The following is a 20408-nucleotide window of genomic DNA, read 5'->3' on the forward strand; positions in this document are numbered from 1 at the left end:
CTGTCATCATTTACTCACCCTCAAGTTGTTCCAAACCTGTATGAGTTTTTTTGTTCTGCTGAACACAAAAGAAGATATTTTGAAGAATGTGTGTAACAAAGCAGATAGAGCAACTATTGACTACCATAGAAGGAAAAAAATACTATGGTAGTCAATAGTTGCTTAATCTGCTTTGTTACAAACATTCTTCAAAATATCTTCTTTTATGTTTCATGGAAGAGAGATAGTCATACAGATTTGGAACGACATGAGAGTGAGTAAATGATGACAGATTTTAAAAGCAGTAAATTCACTTTAATGTATCCTAGCTCAAAATCAGTGGTTTACTGTCAAGTGCATTTCTGTGTGACAAAAGTGCAATATTACGTTTGTTATCTGCATTTGCAGTAAATTCGATAATATCCATCATTAGTTGTCCCTGTCCTAGATTTATTTATTTACTCCAATTTAAGGCCCTAACCCCAGTTAAAACATTCAAGAGGGACTCATGGGCCGATTGGGCTGGATTTGCCAGGGCCGAATTTTAGCCCCAGTCCAGCCCTGTTCAGCGGCATACGCGGAGCTCATCGACGCGCTGTCGCGCGCTATGGAGAAGCTCGCTATCGAGTGGCCGGACGAACCCCGCGAAGCTCAATCCTCTCGGCTTGACGAGAGGTTTTTGAGTGGCCCTAATTCCAGGCCAACGTGGAGGAAAATGCAGTTTTTCAGCGATCTGCACAGCGAAATATCCAGATCCTGTAAGCAGCCGTTCTCAGCCCGCCTGACTAACGCGGCAGCCGCTGACTTCACCAACCTAGTGGGTTCTGTGGAGCAGGGCTATTCCGCCATTCCTGCGGTGGAGGTTACACTGGCCACTCATCTCGCTCCATCTTCAGCTCCCTCGTGGAAGTCCCGCCCCCTTTTTCCCACTTATCGGAAAATCCTACACGGCGGCTGGTCAGGCTGGCATGGCCCTTCATACCATGGCCATCCTCCAAGCCTATCAGGCGGACGTGTTAAAGGAGATGGACGAGGGCGGCGGTTTGACACCGGAAGCAGTTAAGGAGCTGCGCAAAGCCACGGATTTGGCTTTACGAGCCACGAAGCACATAGCTCACTCCATAGAACGTTCAATGGCGGGCGCGGTGGCGGCGGAGCGGAGCGGAGACAGTGCGAGAGCTCCCTCCACTAGGAGGCTCTATTCCTCCAAGTGGAGGGTCATTGAGTCATGCGGTAGATCCAGTTAACTGCCCGGTCGGTCCAGTTCTGGAGTTCCTGCAAGAAAAGTTTGCCGCTGGAGCAGCGGCTACCACCCTTAGGGTTTATGTTGCCGTGATCGCTGCTTATAGGGAGTTGGACGAAGTTCCTCTAGGCAAGCATAGATTGGTTTTGTCTTTCATGCGAGGGGTTAGGCACCTGAGGCCAGCACGCTCCCCTGGTATTCCCTCTTGGGACCTCTCAGTGGTCCGTGAGGGGCTAACAAAGGCTCCATTTGAGCCCTTGGAGTCAGCTCCTGAGCGGATTCTGACTCTCAAGTTTGCTCTTTTGTTAGCATTATCCTCCTTGAAGCGAGTGGGCGATCTACAGGCTCTCTCTGTTAATGGGACCTGTATGGATTTTGCTCCTGGCCTAGTCAAGGTTACCTTAAGACCTAGGCCAGGTTATGTGCCCAAGGTTTTGTCCACTTCGTTCCGCTCTCAGGTTATCACTCTTCACTCCTTTCACCCCCCTCCTTTTGACTCGGAGGAGGACGAGAAACTTTATCTGCTCTGCCCTGTTCGAGCATTGAAGTGCTATGTAGACCGATCTGACGGTTGGAGGAAATCTAACCAGCGCTTGGTGTGCTTCGGTGCTGGCCGCTGCGGGTTTGCCGCATCGAAGCAAAGGATTTCCCATTGGGTGACGGAGGCTATTTCGCTGGCTTATGAGGTGCGTGGTATACCTTCACCTCTTAGCATTAGGGCGCATTCTACCAGAAGTGTGGCTTCCTCTCAATCGCTTTTTAGAGGGGCTCTTCTGGAGGATATTTGTGTAGCGGCAGGTTGGTCCTCCCCGCACACTTTTGTGAGATTCTATAGCTTGGATCTCGACATGGCTCCGGGTTCGCATGTCCTATCTGCTTAACCTGGCCATGCGGGTTATCTGGTATTCTTTGAGCCAGATATGGCAGCGCTTTAGCTTGGCGTGTGTGGTATATCGTTCCCATTACGTCATAAAGTGACGCAGCGTCGAGTGAACCTATGAAAGAGAACGTCTCAGGTTACTTGCGTAACCTATGTTCTAGTGCTGGGCGGTATACCGGTTCATACCGAATACCGGTATTTATTTTTGATATGATATGAATTTTGATGATACCGCAATACCGGTATGTATCGCTTAAACAACGTTCGGAACGCGGCGCAGCTCGTCATTGTTTGAGAGGGGACCCATTTCACTGTTGCACTGTACTAGTGAGAGCAGTCAGAGCACAGCTGAGATCGCATTACAGCCTATGGCTGAATCCGAAATCGCCCCATGTATCCTCATTCACTATTCCCAACGTTATCACTTTATTTGTAGGAGTGAATGAAAACGAGTGCGTGAAGTCGGACAACCGTTGTGTGTACACTCGTTATTGCGGTGCGATGTGGGATGGAATGAGTGCACTCAATAATGTCCACTATGGTTTTGGACACCACTACAAAGCGCTGTCCCCTCCAAATAATGCCCTATTTGAGGTTATAGGGGGCGATTTCGGATTCAGCCCTTGATTATAGCGGAGAATTCAAACTACACGCGGCGCGCGAGAGAGAGCGGTTTCTGCGCGGAGCGCCGTGATGAGATTAACAGCGTTCTCCACATGGATCATATAATGTTAGCACATATATATAGACCGGAGCGAGCGCATTTAAGTTTTTAATGGACATATTTCATATACTCTAGTGCTCTGAACAAGTACCAGAAGCGTGTATAAGCACATATTTCATCACGTCTTCTTCAAATGAAATGTGCACTGATTAGGCTACACTGAACCATATGAACCATATTATCTCTGTGTTAAACTGATGTGTGTCATTTGTTCAGAGAGTGCTCTTAAATGTATTGCAAATATCGACGTTTCTCCCTCGTTTCGGCAGTTTGTTGTTATATAGGGTTAGATTTTTAAAATGCTTAAGGTGCCCTCAACTCTGTTTTTTTTTCAGAGTTGTAGCAAGTAACCTGAGACGTTCTGCTTTATTGTAAAGAATCCTGCTGACCTTTCAAAGACCATTGCTATTTTTGTTCTAGCATTAGGGGAAGGATGTTTTTTTTTTTAAACCATATGAAACCAAAATGAATATGAAGGTTACATTTTGAAGACATTTCTAAGGCACGTGTTTTAAAAAACATTTAAAAAACATTTTTTCTTTTTTATTGAGCGGACAATATATTTCACACTATTTAATTTACCCCAAAACAAAAGAACTTGCAACTGTTTAATCTCATCAACATATTAATGTTAGAAGAAAATGTTGTAAGATTTATTTAAAGGGGGGGTGAAACACTCAGTTTCAGTCAATCTCATGTCAATCTTGAGTACCTATAGAATAGTATTGCATCCTTCATATTTCCGAAAAGTCTTTAGTTTTATTATATTTATAACAGAAAGATACGCTGTACAGAGTCTTTCCGGAAAAAAACGAGCGGCTGGAGGCGTATCGTGTGGGCGGAGCTAAAGAGTCACGAGCGCACGCAGCTATTGAGTTGAGAGCGTCTAAAAGCTGTAACATCCTTAAACGTGGAAAAAACATTATCCTAAATAAACCATGGAGATCAATCAGATTTAGCCATACATATGATCCAGAATCAGATCTAGAGGCTGAAATTGAACAGGAGAAGCAGCAACGACGACTACAGCAGGACGTCTCAATGGCATGTACTGTAACTGACTTATATTACGTTACTTGCTTAGCAGCTTGTCATGCACGAGTTTTACAACATTTGTGTGTGTTTACTCATGGTTTATGAGGATATAATTTGGTTTATGGACTATTATATGTGATTTCATGTTAGCAGTAGCAAGCGGAACGGTTTTGCATGTCAGACTAGTGCGTGTTTACATAGTAGTGCATTTGAATGAATGAGTCGATAGCTAACAACACAAAGACATTTGAAGCAGTTTTACTCACCGCCTGCTTCCAACATACGACCGTGAACCTTAATCGCTGGGACCACTCCATCTTTCAGCATTAGACGAGCTACATATCCGGCGTCGAACTGGGCCTTGCTTATAAAACCATCGTCGCCGAAATGCAGGGAACAAACAAAACACTTGTACAACTCCGTTGCTGCTCCGGAAAAACAAACTCCATCCACTGTCCCATTAATGCTGGGTTCTTTGGGAAGCTGTACAGGGTTGTCTTGCCTTGACAACCAAAAACACACTTCTTTGTTGATGTCGTGAAGTCTTGTGACTGCAGTGCAGCCGAGCAAAGCACTTTGATGGGCGTACTGCTTTCGCTCTCTCGCTCTGGTCAACGGATGCGCGTGCAAGTGGGTCCAAGTATACGGGTCCAAGTGTTCTTAGGACACGTCACATAGGCCCATACTCGAAAAAAAACTTTCCGAAACTTGTGAGAAACTGGAAGGCATATTTTTGGCACAGAAATACTCCATCAAATAGCATGGGAATCCAAGTCTTTAACAGTGTAAAACTCAGTATGCATGAAACAGCATTTTACCCCCCCTTTAAAGCAAGTTACTAATATGCTAAAGTACTAAGACGCTTGACCATTTATTGTACCCTGGACAATAATTGCAATCTATGTAGCAATGAAACCCAACATATTTAGCTTTAGTTGGTCATGTTAGAAATTTAAATGCCAATCCTGGATTTTTTTTTAATAGAACAAGAGCAACCACTGAAATAGGTCAGGATGTCTTTCCGAGCTGCTGATAAGAGAACAAAGTCTTTCACCACCTTCAGGGCAAGTGTTAAGCCTGTGCCGTGACTGGGCAAGCAAGAGGAAGTGTCCCTTCCACTTCCACATCACATCTACAAGGACAGACTATGGTCTGGCGAGGCCCCCAGGGCACCAGCCTCTTTAAAGATTCTCTCCTCACAAAAATAAAGCCGTGTTTGCAAAATCTAAACTTGCAATTACAAGAATAACCACACCATGTACATGATACATTACATAAAAAACAACAATACTATGACTAAAATATAACATCAAAGATAAAAAAACAAAAACAGGAATCAGGTATTTCAGTGACATTTCGCTACGGATTCAAGTTAGTCATCTGTATCCGCTGCACTGACCAACAGAAAGTTACTTGGTTTGAAAGTGAATTCTGTTTGAACTGCGCTCTATGATTCGCCACATTATTGACAATAGACAATGGACTTTTTTTGTCTACAAAACGAAATTAAGTTAACGTGACCACCACCCAAAGAGTTCCCCCAAAAATGAAAACTCTGTCATTAATTACTCACCCTCATGTCGTTCCAAACCTGTGAGAATGTAGAACCCGGAAGTGTCGCACTGTGTTTACAACGTGAACAGCGTAGGAGACTGACACAGAGAAGAGATAGTTGAATAAAGTCGTATTTTTTATTTTATTTCTTTGCGCACAAAAAGTGTTATCGGCGCTTAATAAAATTAAGATTGAACCACTGGAGTCACATGGACTATTTTAATGATGATTTTACTACCTTTCTGGGCCTTGGAAGTGGTTGTTGTATTGCTGTCTATGTGGGGTCAGAGAGCTCTCAAAAATATCTTCATTTATGCTCCGAAGAAGAACCAAGTTCTTACGGGTTTGGAACGACATGAGGGTGAGTAATTAATGACAGAATTTTCATTTTTGGGTGAACTAACCTTTTAAGATCCATAATTTGTCCTTGCAAGTGTTTGAGCTCCTGAGTAGGAATGGAACCAAAAACACTTGGACCCACTTTATATTAGGTGGCCTTAACTACTATGTACTAACATTTTAATTAGTCATTTGATACTATGCACTTGTTGTGTACATACATGTTTTTACATTGTACTTACATTTTTAAAAATACCTGCATGTAATTATGTCTGTAATTAATTTGTAATTACACAGTTGACACTTCCCTTACACCTAACCCTACCCTTAAACTTACCCATACCACCAAACCTGTCCCTGACTCTACCCATATCCCACCTCAATATCAGCAAAGGTGTTTTGCAATATAATTTGAACACAGTAAGTACATTGTACTTATTTTTTGATGTAAGTACATAGTACTTAAGGCCACCTAATAAAGTTGGGCCAAACACTTTAATAAGATGTGTGCATGGGACACCCTCAATTTATTTCTTTAAAATAATTTTCCAAACTTTGGTAAAATTTTGGTAAAAATTTGGTAAAATTCAAAAACAGGTTATGAATATGTTTAGCAATGTATGCATTTGTTTGCATGCAAATGTGCTGGTTTATTTTGTGTCGACTCAGAGGATCTTCGTAAATGCATCCTGTTGTACAACTCTTGTGGGCTCCATGCAAATGGAAGCAGTTTGAAAGACCCGCAGAGTCTCTAAATAAACCAGACTTGAAGCCTGAAGAATAAATGCTGCAAACACAAAAAGGAATTTATGAAGTGCTACATTGCAAGTTAAAAAAGTAACTAACCACACGGAATATATTGATAATAATTATTATAAACTATATATACATATATATATATATATATATAAAATAACAATGTTATAAGCATATAACAAATATGTGTGCAAACAGAACTAACAAATAATATTGCCCGTCTGAAAATGGAAAGACACATTAGAATGATATGTGGGTGTTTAAAATTGCTTCTGCTAATTTGCATTTGTTATCTTTTCACAGCCCCCATTTGGCGTATTTAAAGTCTTATTATAAACGTTCACCTAACTGGAGACTCAGTGTAGCAGCAGACCTCCAACCTGAACACCCACGCTAGTAATAAACATTATTATTCCAGAAGATAAAGCCTCACAGTTACAGACCTATTTTGCATGTGCTGAATGGTCATACATTATATCTGATTAAATGGTTACTTATGAACTAAAATAAAGGCAAACTTTCAGGGTTCAGTACTGGGAAAAAAAAGTAACTTCCCAAATTACAAACTAATTTCCTGAATATATAATCTTTGAAAACAAGTATGAAACTGTATGAATGCATGGTTGCATGTATGAATGCATGGTAGCCTACACAATTTTTGTGAATTGTGGGGACATTCCATAGGCGTAATGGTTTTTATACCGTACATTATATCCCCTTACACTGCCCCTGCCCTAAACCTACCCATCACAGGAAACATTCTGCATTTTCAAAAAAACATAATTTAGTATGTTTATGAATCCATTTACATTGTGGGGACCGCTAGCTGGTTCCCACAATGTAGGTGATCTCAGGTTTTACTATCCTTGTGGGGACATTTGATACACACACACACACACACACACACACACACACACACACACACACACACACACACACACACACACACACACACACACACACACACACACACACACACACACACACACACTAGCCTGTCCAACAAATAACATCTTTGATAAATAAAATGAGTCTTCTGTATTTGGCCATTTCCAAGAAGACAGCTGGGCCCTGACATTAAACATGTACTGGACAAGAAACAGCTGTTCTTCTTCTGTCCAATTTAAAGTAGAGTGCTTCCTCTGTGGTCATTTAGACAGGCTGTTAAGACTTGTGTCTTAACAAAAAAAAATGTACTGAAATGCAATCCAATATTGTATACAAAATTTCAACACAAATCTAAATTAACTCATATACAATTCACACATACTGCAGCAGTTGAGTTGACAGGATGTCTTTATTGTTTGAAAGCAGTATTTGCTTACTTTTAACAATTTTTTCCCAATATTGGCATAACTCAAGTGGCACGTAAACAACGTTTAGCCCACTTCCTGTAAGTAGACTGTTACATGCTCAAGTATAAAAACCATTACCCAACTGCTTGAGCCAAGAAGATTGACATGATAGGACACATTTACAGCTTAGTGGAATAAAACGTATTTAAGTACCTAAGATCCAAGCTCCCATGAGCTTCATCTTCATCAAGTTGAGGTAAGCTCAGTTTCAGCAGGGCACATACCCTCATATGGCTCAAAGGGCAAAACTTAAAATACATAATAGTTTGTGAGTTTCTCAGTCATTATCAGTTCAAAATCCAGTTACATATCACAGTCGTGCATGCCTACTTACAAACTACAACCTCACTCATTCACAATACTGAACAGCACAAATAGTGGGGGGGGGGGGGGGGGGGGGGGGGTTGGGAGATAATCATCAGCTCCAGCATTTAACACTTTCCTCAGCTTCATGTATGCTGAAGATGTGGTCTTTGCCAATTAAGCTGTAATGTACGTTGGTCCTTCTACAACCGCATGCTAAGATAATTCAAAACTTTCATCCAGAAATTGAATTTCGCTCATCATAAATTAGCAGTCTTTCTGCATTGTTACACATCATCAGCCTTGATCGAAAATTCTGTGAGGTTAAGTTTGAGTTTGGGGGATAAAATAAATAACCCTTAGACTCAATTAAAAAATAATGTCCTTAGCCTTTTTTTAACACTGATAAAGGCACTCATTGGCTTAAAGTGTGAAATATGGTAATGGTAATTTTTTAATACTCAAATGAGGGCACACATTTCCGTTCCTATCAGGGCAAATCTCAAGAAACCAGTTAAACACACTCTTAGGTCACAGTTCAACCCAGAATATAAAGAAAAAAAGCATTTATGACCATTAACACTTCTGGAATTAAGCATTTAAGCAGCATTATTTGCCATACTACCTTATTTATCACACTACTGTCATACTATTCAGAAAACTGACTGTAGAAATAGATAATGGAACAACAGTTTGAATAAAATCTCACAAAGCAAGTTAGTTAAACCGTTGACAAGTTTATAGCTAGCTATCTGAATGATAACACACCTGCTTTAGATAGCAGAAACATTTAAAGGCAAATCCATTGTCCCCTCAACGAGAGAGTGAAAAAAAGTAAATTCTGTCATCATTTATGCAACTTCATGTCATTCCAAACCCATAAGACAAACCTGAGAGATTTCTGCCTCTTCATTGAAAGTCCAAAACTTGGACAACCAAATTACACCAAAACTTGTTTCAAAAAGTTCAAACGAGAACCAATGAGGTTTGTTCTCGGGTGTCAAGAGAGTACCATTGCGTTCCCATTCTTCATATTTGCCATGTTCCAAGCAAAAAAAAAAAAGAACAAAGGAGAAAGTATAATATAAATAAATCGTGCCTCTTTAGAAGACTTGGGTTGCTATCACGATCGCTTTATGAATTTTTTGAAAAGTCAAATTTTGGTTGAATGGACTTTCAGTGGAGGGAATCTCCCAGGTTTCATACAAATCTTTTGTGTTTGGAAGATAAACTAAAGTCTTAGGGGTAATTGTACTTGATGAAAGAATTTTCATTTTTGGTACTGAGGTTTCTGGCTTTATACATTATAGTGCATCTTTCCTACAACTCTCTGTCAGTGATGGTATGTTAAGACTAAGCTGGAGTGCATGTGTTACAGCTAGCACCTACAAGATTTAAACCTAATTTCCTGCGTGCAGTTTAACACACACACATACACACACACACACACACACACGTCTGCCATTACATTCAGAGGACCCATGATTCTTGTGAAAAAAGTAACGAAACTGGTGATTGAGTATTTACACATTCCAGACCAGGTGTCCAGCACCTTAGCAGGCAGAAAAAATGCTTATCGTATGATTGGTGCCCCTTCAACCATGTCACAATGGCTCATTCCACCACTGCGTAACATCAAATGATCCTCAAACACATACAAATAACAAACATGATAATTATATATGCTGCCATAGGAGTCACCCAAAAAAAGGCTATCTCACTTCTTTTATTGGCACGCGAACCATTCACCCCTTTGTGCCTCAACGTGTCTTTCATCCGTTTTTCTGGAAGTCCTCAAACTGGGAAGTCATGGGTTGAGAGACCACGTCCAATTTAAACATGACAAAACACTGCGTTGGGTCTCCCGACAGATCTAGACTGACAAGATGTCGCTCAGTAGAGGTCCCGTTTCATTCAACGTTAAAAATAAATCACAATAAAAACATACTCCCAATAATACATAAACCGCAGCCGTCACTTATGAAACGGCTTTTTAAACCGTGGCTGTACAGTTTACATTCAATGCCCTTTTCCCTTTTACAGGCTCAACCTGTTTACACTGATTTGTATATCCAAACACTGCAAGAACGATTTTCACATTATTCTTTTTCCCACTTCCTCCAAACAACAAAAGAATCAGTGTTCAGGACAAAACAAATAAAAATATGCCAAACGATCAAAGCGTTGCTCTCCTTTTCTGATTTCCCATTAAAAGTTCTTAAGACATTGTTTAAAGCAGCCCCTTTCCCAATATATCTTTACATTAAGTGAACAAATAGCCCCTAGGTTCAAGGGTCCAACTGCTGGTAGATGCAGATAAAATAGGTCACATGACACCTGAGTCCCCCATCACCTCCGGTACTTCTACAGAAAGACACAACAAGCTTCCAGTGAGCGCATACATGAGGATGGGTACACATGCAAGTCTTTTTCAACAGTCCCATAGCAACAAAGAGGGTAGGGTGTTGGTAGCAGTTGAGGGTCAAGCATATAGACACCAAAGAGAGGCCCAGCTTTGGGGGAAGGGCATCACCTCACAACCCACAGTATTCTCATGCTAATCACAGGATGGCCTGTTCCTGTGGGGATAAACCGAGTTGCCCTTGGCAACACTTATTTTTCCCTTTTCAGTGCCTGCTGCTCTTTTGCACAATAGCCGACCCGCATGCGCAGCGTTCCGCTCTTGTGCAAGTGCCAGAGTTGCAGGAACTCCTCAGGCATGGCGTGAAATCTCGAGGATGGGAGAATGTTGTCATAATAGTGGTGGCTGACCGGTCGCTCGTTTAGCCCCACCGAAAATGGCCAAAAACCGTAAGCGGTCACCTCTTCACACAAGCCAAGGGCAAGGCTCACCAGGAACAACCCCGTGGACAGCCGTTTGCCATGGACGCCGTGGTTCTTCCAGAATCGGCCGACATTTTTAAGGAAGTCTGGATTAGCAAAGAGGACAGTCTGGTCGGAGGCGGAGTCTGCAAGGGCATGGTATGCCCGCAGGGAGGGGTCAGTGCCGGGCTTCATTGAGAATGCTGGTATGTAGATGTAGCTGGACCCATATGCCTTCATGCTCTCGACGAAGGATTTGCGGGACCAAAGCAGGTTCTGAAAGCTGATGGGGAAAAAAGAGGAACGATAAGATAAGTTAAAGATAAATAAGAGGAAGGATTCAAATATATAATAAAAACTATATATTTTCACTACTGAGTAGATGTTGGCATTTTTGTAATGTCCCAGTGTTTCGTGTTTGAAAACTATCCTCTGTAACAGAATTGTTTAATTTAAAGACTTATATTAATTGTTTTATACTGTGGCCACAATGCTGTGATTTATGTGATGTCATACAGAAAAAAATAAAATAAAATGTTGACCCCTTGATATAATCTAACTGTCAGTCCATGAGCCATGGCTAACTTTAGCTCTTTATTTATATACTGCATCTTGTTAGACATCCTGTCATTTCCTTGGCACTGAGTGAATAATAAAGTTAGAATAAATTAAGTGCCTGAGCTTGTTTCTGAATAGCCCCTTTCACACAGCAATCCCTGTGTGAAACACCACTACAAATGCCTCTGTCTTTATTCGCCCACATGAGGAGAAGCGCTTTAGTTTCACCATCTGTTCAATTTGACAAAATGTATGATGGCCGTATGGGGATGATCAAACAGAACGTGTTTTTGCTCTTAAAAACACAAGACGCGCATAATAGTCTCCAACTACTGAGCCGCAACGCTGATGAATGGAAAAGAAGACCCAAAAGCTGTGAAACATGCCGCAGCAGTCAAAGATGATCATCTAGCGCAGGTTTAAATAGTAAAACTATTAAAATAATTTTATATTTAAATTTTTTAAATAAATAAATTGTTTTTAAACAAATGGAATATATTATTTTATTAAATATTAAATACATACTGTTGCACAGTCATGTTGGAACAGGAAGGGGCCATCTCCTAAACTGTTCCCACAAAGTTGGGAGCATGAAATTGTCCAAATTGTCTTGGTATGCTGAAGCATTTCACTGGAACTAAGGTGCCAAGCCCAACCCCTGAAAAACAACCCCACACCATAATCCCCCCTCCATCAAACTCTACACTTGGCACAATGCAGTCAGGCAAGTACCGTCCTCCGCAACAGCCAAACCCAGACTTGTCCATCGGATTGCCAGACAGAGAAGCGTGATTCGTCACTCCAGAGAACACGTCTCCATTGCTCTAGAGTCCAGTGGCGGCGTGCTTTACACCACTGCATCCGATGCTTTGCATTGCACTTGGTGATGTAAGGCTCGAATCAGTGCCGGCCCGTGGCATAGGCGGAATAGGCAAATGCTAGGGGCGCCACTCATCCATAGGGGCGCCAAAATGTATTAATGATAATATTTTATTAATATTAATTTGAAATATTACCAAATAAAGCGCAAAAAAAACGTAACTAAGTCCCCCGCATCTTCCCGGTCCGCCTCATCAATCTCCCCCCGCCGATCTACTTGAATTGCGTCAGAAATACAACGCGCAATCAGTTTATCGTTAGGGGAATTTGTTGAGTTGCGTCGCCTCTCGCCGGATCCAACGCAGACAGGATTGCTTTCATTTTTTAGGGTGCTTGGCCGTTCGCACCAGGTGTTGACACGGTGAAAGTTGCCTGATTATTTATGACGGATGGCCGAATTGAAGTGTCAAAAAAGACAGAAGCCCTCTGATGCAGGGAAGATAAGGGATACACTGCTCTTCTTACATAGTATTTGTGTCTTGTTTCTAGTCTAAATATCTAAAAATTCTTAAATCAAGGTGCATTTACTAGATAAGTAAAATGACAGAAGATAATTTTCTTGTTTTCTTGAAAATAAAATCAAAATGATGCGAGTTTTTGCTGAAAAAAAAGCGAAATTATCTGAGAAAAATAATCTTGTTTCTGATTGAAATCTTGTTTCTGTCCCAAACAGAAATTAGATTATTTTTCTCACCCCATTGGCAGATAATTTTGCTTGTTTTAAGCAAAAACTCACTTCATTTTGATTTTATTTTCAAGTAAACAAGAAAAATGTCTTATGTCATTTTACTTATCTAGTAAATGCACGTTGATTTAAGAGTTTTTAGATATTTGGACTGGAAACAAGAAAAAGATTCTAAATAAGAAGAGCATTTTTTGCAGTGTAAAGACAGAAGTAAAGTGATGTAGGCAAATAAATGAACAGTTTATTTAATTGCTTAGTAGTAAAATACTAATGTTTGGTAATTAATTCCAGTTATTTTTACCTTAAACTTTATGCAAGCAGCTGTTCTGGGTTCTCCAGAGGCCACAGCCAGTGTGATTTTGTAAAAAATAAATAATATAAACATATCACTTTTTTAATAGCCTAACGTTTTTACTCTGCAGTTGTGCAGTTTTAAGGGGGTGTATAGCAATTTTAAAATGTATTTGCCGAAATTCGTAATGATATTTATATACAGGTTTATTTAAAATAGCAACATTTTATGTAAAATTCACATTAAATATCAAAATTTCTCATTTGAATTCCTGGTGAAAACATGAAAATGCTCATAGTTTAGTGGAAGATTGCTGCCATTTACTGGAAAACAAACACTTTTGCTAGTTCTCAATGAATAGTTTGTGCATGAATGTTAGATGCACTCTTGCTCTTTGTGTTTAGGCTGTAATGTGGCATAGGTGCAATTTTTGTACAGTTTTACTATCATCAGCCTTTAAAAAATAAAAAATAATAATATCATGAACATAATGACGGGGTAGAATGGACTGGACATCATATAAAACAACAACAACAATAAAAATATAACATCAATGCATTACAAAAATAAAACAGTACGAGTGTTTCCACAACTTGGACTGATAACGTGTAGTGCTTAACCTTGATACAAGGGGCACCAAGTCAAATCTTGCCTAGGGCAGCAAATTGGTCAGGGCCGGCCCTGGCTCGAATGCAGCTGCTTGGTCAAGGAAACCCATTCCATGAAGCTCTCTACGCACTGTTCTTGAGCTAATCTGAAGGCCACACGAAGTTTGGAGGTCTGTAGCTATTGACACTGCAGAAAGTTGGCGACTTCTGCGCACTGTGTGCCTCAGCATGCGCTGACCCCGCTCTGTGATTTTACGTGGCCTACCACTTTGTGGCTGAGTTGCTGTTGTTCCCAATTGCTTCCACTTTGTTTTAATAGCACTAACAGTTGACCGTAGCATATTTAGTAGTGAGGACATTTCACGAAAGGACTTATTGCACAGGTGGCAACCTATTACAGTACAACGCTTCAATTCACAGAGCTCCCCATTCTTTCACAAATATTTGTAGAAGCGTCTGCATGCCTAGGTGCTTGATTTTATACACCTTTGGCAATGGAAGTGATTGGAACACCCAAATTCAAATGATTTGGAGGGGTGTCCCAAAACTTTTGGCAATCTAGTGTATTTCTGAACACCTTTTTTTGTGCTCGTTTGTAGGGATGCACAATTTGGCCCAGCATTTAGTATATATTAATATGACTAATAATAATAATAATTATTATTATTATTATGAATTATTATGAATATTACTATTACAATAACATTCATTATAAAAAAATTATAATATAATTTAAGAATAAATATAACAGTAATGATAATGATAATTATATGATATAATTATATTTTACAGAAAACTTATTCTACTGCCCCTGTTAACATGCAGGCAGCCTAAAACTATACATCATTAGAGAGGTCTAATGGATTTATTATAAAATATTAAATTATTGTAAAATTCTGTGACAGTTAACATTTTTGTTAGGCGGTATGCAAAATCAAGAACGATGTCTTTAATATAAAATATGAGCCTCTTATGCATCCACTGTGGGGAAAAAAACACTAATTAGTGACACCTAATTAGAACACAAGCATATTAATACAAATAAATAATTAGGGATGCACCGAATATTTGGCCACCGAAAATTTTCGGCCGAAAATGTCCCAAAAGTGCATTTTCGGTTTTCGGCCGAAAGACTTTTATCTCCGAAACAACACGGCCGAAATGTTGTGATGACGCAAACAGAAACCGCGACCCTCACGTGCTTGTCTGAAGCAAAATGTCTGCGGTGTGGACGTATTTCAGTATATCTGAGAAACACCCACGTCTGCTCCATGCACAAGCACTGACAGCGAGAGCTCATGTTCTCGATGAGAAGAGGACCAGACTTCACTGTGAAACCGAACGGTTCCCAATGCAATCTTTAACAGTGGGCATGTTTTAAGCGCGGAACACACTTCAATCCGAGTTCCCACACCAACATCGATCAACATGTATCACGAAATTCAAACGGTAAATGCCGTTTTGACGCTCTTTAATGTGGCATCAGTGATCACATCACAGTTCAAGCGGCGGCGCGCGCGTGAACGCGATCATCTGTGAGCGCGATCGATCATCTTTTCCTTAATAATAAACATGAATGAACATTGAGGACACAACTTACGGTCACGTATCATGTGGTGTAATCGCTCAGTCAGTGTTTCAACGGCGGAAAGACCTCAATACAACTGCGGCTAAACTAAACACACAGTCATGTAAGTTAGCATCACATTTACCTCAGGCAGTCATTCAGTGTCCACAGCTGTTAGTTCACTTGAGAAATCAACTCTTTCACTAAATATATGCTCTATATTAGCTGTTGTATTCATTATATTCTACTTAACCTGTAAATTATATCTTGATGATTTCATGTATGTTTAAATAAACCTGTCATGAAAATGACAGACACAAATGATTATATTTCAACAACGAATTTGATAAAAAATTATTTTATAATTAGATTTAGAAGTTATTGCAAATACTGCCTTATGTGAAGTTTACATGTTTGCGTACTGTGTGTTATTTGAGTGTTGATTATTAGACCTAAAAATATATAGCAACTGAATTTAGGCTAATAGTTTGGGCTCTGTTGTTAACCTTTAATATTAATGTGCAAGTAAGGGCTCCCTATATAGTTTACAGCAATATCTTCAATAAACATTTAGTTATAATATAATTTATTTAAGGACAGATACTTTTTTTTCAGTAAACCAATAAAAATAAATAAAAAGCCATTTTGTAAAACTGCTGTACCGAACCCGTACCGAGCCGTCAGTTTTGTGTACCGCTATCCCTATTCTACAGTTAACATATGGGCTATGGCAGTCTTTGTTTTGATACACTATTATGTTGAAGGCCTACAGAGAAAATAGTTGTCTTTAAGCAGTTGCACTTCTTCTGAATGCACTTTCTTGTAGTAGTCCTACAGAGAAAAAATTTAAAATGCACTTGACCTAAATTTACTTTGTTTTTATGAAAGAACATTTCATTTTAAAACTTTTCTGTAGGCCTGTACATTATTATTTAATGTACAAATGAGTGGGGTCAAGTTAAACATTTTAGTTTGAATTTTATTTTATAAACTTTTTTTTGAAACTTTAATATTATTTTATGCATTTGCAATGCCTTGATTTTAGTAAAGTTAGTACACAGTCATAGCCATAAATGCAATGGTACTAATAATTGGCATAATTTCTTTCAGTGTTTCGGCCTTGGTTTCCTCTTTTTCGGTTTCGGCCAAAAATTTTCATTTCGGTGCATCCCTATAAATAATGCAGTGTTTCCCACACATAGACTAATTCGTTGCGGTGCGCCACCGAATCAACACCGGCTGCCACACATTGCGTGTCATTATTCATTAACTTTTTAACGCTATTTAAAACACGCAGCGTGTCACTCATGCGTCTCTCTCGCTCTCTCTCTCTCAAACCTGCTTTTGATATTAAAGTCTAAGCTTTTAAAAGTTAATACGGAATGCAAACAATAAATAGCGTTTTGGCGCTAATGTGTAACAGTTAAAGCCAGAGGCGCTGAAAAACAGAGTTGCGACCTGCTCTCATCTCCCGGCGCGCGCGCGCGGTCACGTGGTTCACGGAGCGCTCAATAGTTATAAACAAACCCGCGTTGTCAATACATTTGAATGGCTTAAGCCGCGGATACACAACAGTTTCACTATACAGGTGTTTTCAGCAGGTTTTGGTACAGTACAGCATAGTGTGCATTGATTAGTACGTCAACCACATATACAGGATCATTTTATTATGGAGAGTGATGATAGACCCAACATTGTTACATTAATGTCAATGTTTTTCTTGTATTTAGCCCTCATTGCTTACTAATTGTACACATTATACTCATTGATGGTCAAATGTGACCATACACCTTAACTATTTTTCAATTAAATAGCCTATATGTTCTATATTTTAGTTTAAAAATATTTATTGAATATTTTGAGGATATCTTTTGGTACTAAATAGGCCTACTATTTGTGCAATAATTGTGGTCCATTAATGACTACTTAAAATATTTAATAATATTTAATATAATAGTTAAACTTATTTTTCCTTATATGTACAGTAGGCTATATAAATATGAATTGATACTGAATCAAGATCGAAATCGATATTTGTGGCAATCACTGAACCCATCCCCTCCACCCGCCCCATGCCCCCGCCCGCCACCACAAATTGGTTTCTAATCTGTGGGAAACACTGTAATGCAATTGAAAATGTATGACCCTGGTACTAACGTCAATGCACTTAAGACTGGAGATCTCCTGCCAGCTAATGCAAGAAGTAAAAGGGATAATCCACTAAAAGAAGGTCAATATCCATCCCTCAAGACATTTAGTCGGCTGTCTGGAGAACTGCAAGTCCTTTTCGGACCGTTCTGTCACGGTTTCCCTGCTGTTTGCTGCACTAGTACTCCTAACTACTCCAGAAACCACAAATAGCTACCGGCTGTTTCACATAGAAGGATTATGAACTCTGCCAGACAACAGAATGTATTGTAATTGTAAAAAAAGTTGAACAAGACATGGTATGATATAAGTGATAGAGTGCTTCTCTCACTCTTTTACTGAAACAACTACAGTATTGAAGGTGGACAAAGAAAAAAATTAAGTACCAAGTCAAAACAACTACACAATTTAGCCAACGTTTGACTCGAAAGATGAATAAATGGATTCCTATGTGCCCATTAGTGATGTCAAAAATAGACACAATGGGTCTCGTTCATGAAACTCGCAAATATACGAGCAAATTACGAGTAATTTGCACGTAAATGGACCTTTAGGAAAACTCTCCTCCAGATTCACAAACGCTTCGTATACCACGGATTCAGTAGTTAAATGTGTGTATATTAATGAATTCCAAACATTCCGAACGAACGCTGTGGAATCTTCTGGACTTCTTTCTCAGGTTTGGCTCCAACATTTTGCATAAATGCTAAAGAGACTAATTGGCTATATGCCTAGCAATAAATATTCAATTATCGTGTGTCCACCAAAGTATTTTTAGCCAGCTAAAAAACACCTGGTGCTCTTCTGAAAACGGCCAGCTTGAAAGCATTTTGCAGCTTTTTCCAGCTGAAATACTTTGGTTGCTATGATACAGAATATCCATGGCAGTAATGTTACTAGTATCTTATTTTGAAGAATATTACTGAATATAAAAATGCAGTAAAAAGCAATATTAACTTTTCCATTGTTGTTCAGTTGTTGTACAAGTAGGATGATTGGTCGGTGTAGTATTTGTCCCACCCCTCCTCCACTGTGATTGGAAAGGTAAAAAGTGAGAGTGACGAGCACTGCATATTACTCAAACTTGAACGGTAAAAAAAAAAAAAAAAAGACAGGGCAAATTAACTCATGAAGTATTATTATGGTACATCAGTTTGCCTAAATTAGAATGCAGAACGCTCAAATGTTTTACGCACCATTTACATGTGGTAGGGAAATTTCTTTCGTACCAACTAACATTTTCAAAATACGAACATTTTCTAGGGCTGTAATCAACCAAAGAAAATCTTGGTCGACTGAAGTCCTGACAATTTTAGACTAAAAATGACGTTAGGGAAAAAAAAAAAGTTAAATTAATTAGCTGCGCACTGTGCGCAGTACTTGGTAGCCTTGTTGTCTCCCTAAATGAATTATAAATAAACATAAAAAACTAGTAGGCTATTTGCAGTATATTAAATAGTTTTTGAGCTGATTATTTTGCACTGAAATGAGTCTGACACACGAGTCTGTCAGCTCTGACAGCGTTGCATCAAGTGCACCTGCGCAATATCATAGCCTATGATTTCCGAAAATATAGTACTATGTTGTCAACTAGATATCATCACAAGAACTTTTGAGGAATATGCAACATAATAGGGATGCACGATATTGGATTTTTGCAGATATCCGATATGCCGATATTTTTCAACTCATTTTGGCCGATGCCGATACCGATATATGTTTATTTTTTCACACCAAGTCCCTGTAAACCGTGTGTGTGTGTGTGTGTGCGTGCCTTACTGCCAGTCTCTGTTCAGGATTAACTGATTCACGGAAATTGGTGATCTTTTTAATATGTGGCTCCAGTATCGCTGGCAAAGCATCGAACTGAGCCACTGGCATTCTAAAGTAAACTTTGAATCGGTCTGGATAATCCTTGATAAGGAGGTGGAACTCAACTTCCTCTCTATGCGATCACATGAGTGGATGGACCCATTATTTCCTCTTTCTTTTTCTCTTTTTAAGAAGAGAGAGGACAAAAAAATCATCCTCACTACTTGAAGACGGCATTTTGTATTGTTTTGAGTTTTTTTTGATGCTGTATTTAGCTTTAAATAAAAAAAATATACAATTATTTTAGTGCTCCTTGGATTATTTTTCATCATCCATTTGATAAAATTGTATTACATATTAATAAACTGTATATAAAAGTATTTAATTTACAAGTGTCATGCTTGTGCTTTGACATCATTACTGCTTTATTTATTCAGAAAAAGTGGTAATTTATATTTATTTGTGTATTCTACTTTTCATTTTATTACTGCAACAACAGGGCCCCCACTAAATAGGCTATAAGATTCTACCGGGCGGGCACTAGGACCCGGAGGAGCTTCAGCTGCTGTGGAGGCTGCTGCGTGTGCGCTGGAGAGTGGGGAGACGTGTTTGTGCTTGTTTTGGGTTAGTTTTGTTGTGAAAACTGGCAATCCTGCATTGATTCACAAATTCAAGGCAGCATTTAAAAACTGTCAATATAAATCACCATACATGAAATGTTTGCTTGTTTTCACTTCAAGAATGACCACACGGCTGAAATTATCTTATCGTTATAGCAGTCCTTGCACACGTGAGTTATTGCAAGCTCATATCAACACTTTATCATATCGGCATGGCATATTGGCATCATTTTTCATATCGGCCGATG

The 20408-nt window shown here is 39.4% G+C and overlaps 3 protein-coding genes across 4 annotated transcripts in view; 1 reads left to right on the forward strand and 2 right to left on the reverse strand.

Annotated features, from left to right (window-relative positions):
• Positions 1–20408, reverse strand: part of taf3 (TAF3 RNA polymerase II, TATA box binding protein (TBP)-associated facto) — a 996662-nt gene that overhangs the window by 819964 nt on the left and 156290 nt on the right. The window lies entirely within an intron of this gene.
• Positions 1–20408, forward strand: part of tnni1d (troponin I, skeletal, slow d) — a 123567-nt gene that overhangs the window by 59435 nt on the left and 43724 nt on the right. The window lies entirely within an intron of this gene.
• The window catches only part of st8sia1 (ST8 alpha-N-acetyl-neuraminide alpha-2,8-sialyltransferase 1), a 28930-nt gene continuing 16312 nt past the window's right edge, over positions 7791–20408 (reverse strand). Inside the window, exon 5 of the mRNA XM_079817206.1 lies at positions 7791–11274. Coding sequence (XP_079673332.1) covers positions 10782–11274 — 493 coding nt within the window. The 3' untranslated portion in view covers positions 7791–10781. The remainder of the gene's footprint in view (positions 11275–20408) is intronic.

Source organism: Gobio gobio (genome assembly GCF_949357685.1).
Source record: "Gobio gobio genome assembly, chromosome: 5".
NCBI classification, from domain to species: domain Eukaryota; kingdom Metazoa; phylum Chordata; class Actinopteri; order Cypriniformes; family Gobionidae; genus Gobio; species Gobio gobio.